Here is a 4,649-nt window from a genome sequence, read left to right as displayed (position 1 = left end):
TAAGGGAATAAACTTGTTAGCCTTTTATTCCTGTCTCTGCCTCAGTTCTTCTGGCTACCCACAGGTCCTTGGTACACACCACTGGCGACGAGGGTGGGATTGCCAAACTGAGGTACGAGAAGCTGAAGTCACTGATAGCTGAAGTCACTCGCTGAGTCACTAGAACCGCGCTTAATCATACCGCGACGAGACGTCGTTGGTTCTGACAGGAATGGCCACGTTAAACTTCGCGCCATTCAACTATGGAGCTGAGACATGGGAGTCGTACACGGCTCGATTTGAATGCTTCCTGGTCGCACACGACCTGACCGAGCTGACAGATGAGAGGAAATGCGCGTTTTTCTTGTCCGTGTGTGGCTCAGACGTTTTCCACACAGCCAGAGCTCTGACAGCTCCTGACCCTATAAAGGCCGTTCCGTGGCCTGAGCTAATGGCCAAACTGAAGAGCCATTATGCTCCGTCCCTGTCTAAGATAGCCAGCCGGCACGCCTTCCATCAGCGAAGCCAAGCTGAGGGGGAGTCCGTGAGTGCCTACGTTGCTGCCTTACGATCCGCCGCCCTGCACTGCGAGTTCCGGGACTTAGATGAAGCTCTTCTCGACCGTTTAGTGTGTGGTCTCCGCGACCTCAAACTACAGAAGAGGCTTCTAACGAAGTCAGACTTGTCGTTCCAGAAAGCCTTCGACGAAGTGCGGGCCTCCGAAATAGCTGCTGCCTCGCTAGCCACCATCGCGAAGACCCGGGCTGCCAACTTCGCGCAGCCTGCCAATGCCTTTAACACAGTGACCAGTCAGTCAGACTCGGAAGGCGAAGATTCCGATGCTGAAACGTATAATGAGGACATCAACCGCCTTGACGAGGCGAGCAGAAAGAGCTGGCAGCGGCAGAAGAGCAGACCTAAATCTGCATGTAGTGGTTGCGGAGGTAACCACGAAAGAGCTGAGTGCAGATTCAGGCAAGCTCTCTGCCAGCGCTGTGGCAGAAAGGGTCACATCGCCCGAGTATGCCGAGCAGCACAGCCCATGTCCTTTTCCGAGTCACAGACCGAGCGGTCGCGGCCACATCGTCCCAGAACAGAGGGCTCCAAGAAAGCGAGAGTGGACTGCCATTCCATTCTCCGCAACGCGCACCATGGCCTCTCGTGCAACCAACTTCAGAGGAAAATTCAATTGAAGGTCATGGTGGAAGGGAAGCCCTGCGAGATGGAGCTCAACACCGGCTCTGCCACATCTATCGTGTCGTGGAGCACCATCAAACGCATCGTGCCAAAGCTTTCTAAACGCCAGCTAAACGATTGCCATCTCACGCTGAGAGACTATCAGGGCAACCTGATCCCAATAATTGGCACCCGCAAGGTCAGAGTGCAATTCAAGGGGTTTGATGGCCGTCTACCCCTCATCGTAGTCGACGGACGGTTACCCAGCCTTCTCGGCCTCGACTGGTTCCAGTCCCTGGGTCTGCAGATCAGCGGAATTCACCACCTCAGCTCCAACGCACTCGACTGCCTGGTCAACGAGTTCCCTGACGTTTTTGATGGCAAATTGGGTAAATACACTGGCACGCCGGTCTCCTTTAACCTCGACCCGTCCGTACAGCCAGTGCGGATGAAGCCTCGCCGGGTGCCCATCGCCCTCAAACCAAAAGTAGACGCTGAGTTGGACAAATTAGTGGCTCAAGGCATTTTGGAGCCAGTGGACCATGCTAGATGGGAAACACCCATTGTGCTACCCATCAAACCAGATGGCAGTGTGAGGATTTGTGCTGACTACCGCTGCTCAATCAACTGCGCTTTGCCTGCCCACGCATACCCAGTACCAGTGGTTCAACATCTGCTGCACACTTTGGGCGAGGGGACTGTGTTCGCGAAGCTCGACCTCGCCCAAGCCTATCAACAGCTGGTCGTGGACGATGAAGCAGCTGAAGCACAGACAATTGTCACGCACCGGGGTGCATTCCGTTGCCGGAGACTGCAGTTTGGGGTCAGCATTGCCCCGGGACTGTTCCAGAGCTTAATGGAAAGGCTGCTCCAAGGACTGCAAGGCGTCGTCCCCTATTTCGACGACGTCCTTGTGTCAGCCACCTCCATGGAGGAACTCATGGCACGTTTGCGCATGGTTCTCCAGAGATTCCAGAAAGTGGGTCTGAAGGTTAAGAGAGACAAATGCCAGGTTGCGGTATCCCAGATAGAATTCTTAGGGTTCCTCATCGATGGCAAGGGCATCCACCCCACGGCTGCCAAAACCAAAGCCATCGTTGAGGCCCCTGCTCCAAAAAACAGAGCTGAATTACAGGCCTTTTTAGGCCTACTTAATTTTTACGCTGTCTTCCTTCCCCACAAGGCGACAGTCGCTGAGCCACTGCATCGCCTCCTTGACTCGGGTGCCCCTTGGGTGTGGGGCCGCCGGGAAGCCTCCGCGTTCTTAGCAGTCAAGCACCTGCTTGTTTCCAACGATGTGCTAGTGCAGTACAGCGAGCACTTGCCCCTTGTGCTCGCTTGTGACGCTTCACCCTATGGGGTGGGCGCCGTCCTGTCCCATCAGTTACCCAGCGGAGCAGAGGTGCCAGTTGCCTATTTTTCCCGCACGCTCTCTGCCGCTGAACGTAACTATGCCCAAATTGATAAAGAGGCTCTTGCCATTGTGGCTGGGGTGCGCCGGTTCCACCATTACTTGTACGGCCGCCCATTCCAAATTGTCACCGATCACAAGCCCCTGCTCGGGCTGCTGGCTGGAGATCGCCCTGCCCCACAGGTTCTTTCCCCACGCATGACCCGCTGGTTTGTGTTCCTGGCCTCCTACGATTATCAGCTGCAACACAGACCAGGGAAGCAGATCGCCCACGCCGATGCTCTCAGCCGTTGCCCCCTGCCAGAGGCCGTGGACGACCCTGCTGCTGCCGCGCCTGTCTTCCTAATTGACGACCTCAACCTTCCTCTCTCTGCCGCCGACATCGCCCGGGAGTCCGCAAGGGATCAGGTAATTTCCCGGGTGCTAGACTGGGTTAAGCGAGGGTGGCCAAAAGACCCCGTAGACACCGTTTACCTTCCCTTTAAATCTCGCCTAGCGGAGCTCTCCGTTCAGCGCGGCTGTTTGCTATGGGGCCATAGGGTTGTCGTACCTGCCTCACTGAGGACTACTGTCTTGCGGCAGCTACATCACGCTCACCCGGGTATTGTCCGGATGAAAGCCTTAGGTAGAAGTTATGTATGGTGGCCTAAGCTAGACCAAGGCATCGCCGACCATGTCGCCGACTGCCCGAAATGCCAAGGTGCCCAGGCACTGCCACCAAAAGCTGAGCCGCGTACGTGGGAGCCACCTTCGGCTCCATGGTCCCGCATTCACATTGATTTTGCTGGCCCTATTCACGGCCACATGCTCCTTGTCGTTGTGGACGCCTTCTCGAAATGGCTCGAGGTCGTCCACATGTCCACTACCACTGCAGATGCGCTAATAGCGACCCTGCGTCGCTTGTTTGCCACCCACGGCCTGCCCGATGTGTTGGTGTCCGACAATGGACCGCAACTGACAGCTGCCAAGTTTGAAGCCTTCCTTGCTTCCCAAGGCATCCGACATGCCCTCACCTCCCCATTCCATCCCTCTAGCAATGGCTCGGCGGAGCGCGCTGTCCGCTCCGTCAAAGAGGCTCTATCCAAACTAGACCACCTTCCCTGGCAGGAAAGGATTGACGCCTTCTTGCTAGCCCAACATACTACTCTCTCGCCAGAGACAAACTCGAGCCCAGCCGAGCTCCTCATGGGACGACGGTTGCGGACAACTTTAGACCGTTTGCACCCCACTTATTCCGTTGCCACCCCATTAGATTCCCGGGGAGGGTCTCGTTCCTTCATCCAGGGGGAGGCAGTGTATGCCCGGAATTATGTAGGGCATCCCTTGTGGCTACCGGGAATAATAACCGACCAGACTGGGCCCTGCTCCTACAGGGTCAGGCTCCTCGACGGCAGAGTCTGGAAACGCCATTGCGACCAGTTGCGGAGCAGGCACCAACCACCAACAAGCCAGCAGCAGTCAACCGTTCTGCCAACCCCGACGGGCACGCCGACCGACGCAGAGCAAGGAAACGAGGAGGTCAGCCGAGATCCAGCAGCCTCAGTCCCAAACCGAAGCGGCGACTTACCTGGTGGGCCAGCACCATCCTGCGTTCTCCGGCGGCCCAGGCGATCGCCGTCATCCGATGCAGAGTCCTCGGTCGAACAGCCAGAGCCTTCAAGCGAAGCAGAAGGGCCTAGGGCATCAGGCCGCATCAGGCGGCGTCCAGCTTACTTACAGGACTACGCCTGCGCGAACTTAAGGGGGGAGGAGTGTTGTGTTCTGAGCTTGCGCTGACTAGAGGTTTGAGCGGGAAAGCGCTCGACAGCTGATTGGCTGATCGTTTGACAGCTCCTGTATAAATAGGGAGCTGTCCAAACGAGCAGCACGCGTTCCTATCTAAGCCGGTTCTGAAGTGTTAGCTTGTACTTTAAGGGAATAAACTTGTTAGCCTTTTATTCCTGTCTCTGCCTCAGTTCTTCTGGCTACCCACAGGTCCTTGGTACACACCAGTTATAGTGATCTGTTACCTTTTTAAATAGGACTTAACCTCATGTTACTCTATGTGCCTCAATTTTGCAGAGTCTCTTCATTAAATTATCCA

General features: G+C 56.0%; 1 protein-coding gene across 1 annotated transcript; it reads left to right on the top strand.

Moving 5' to 3' along the window:
* The first annotated feature begins 211 nt into the window (after positions 1 to 211).
* Positions 212 to 4,245, top strand: LOC116507730. The gene is made up of 2 exons (XM_032216057.1): positions 212 to 2,974; positions 3,940 to 4,245. The coding sequence occupies exons 1-2, from the start codon at positions 212 to 214 to the stop codon at positions 4,243 to 4,245; spliced, it is 3,069 nt and encodes a 1,022-aa protein (XP_032071948.1).
* Positions 4,246 to 4,649: the final 404 nt, after the last annotated feature.

The sequence above is a fragment of the Thamnophis elegans genome, chromosome 4, assembly GCF_009769535.1.
Source record: "Thamnophis elegans isolate rThaEle1 chromosome 4, rThaEle1.pri, whole genome shotgun sequence".
NCBI lineage: Eukaryota > Metazoa > Chordata > Lepidosauria > Squamata > Colubridae > Thamnophis > Thamnophis elegans.
This window is presented reverse-complemented; position numbering and strand designations above follow the sequence as displayed.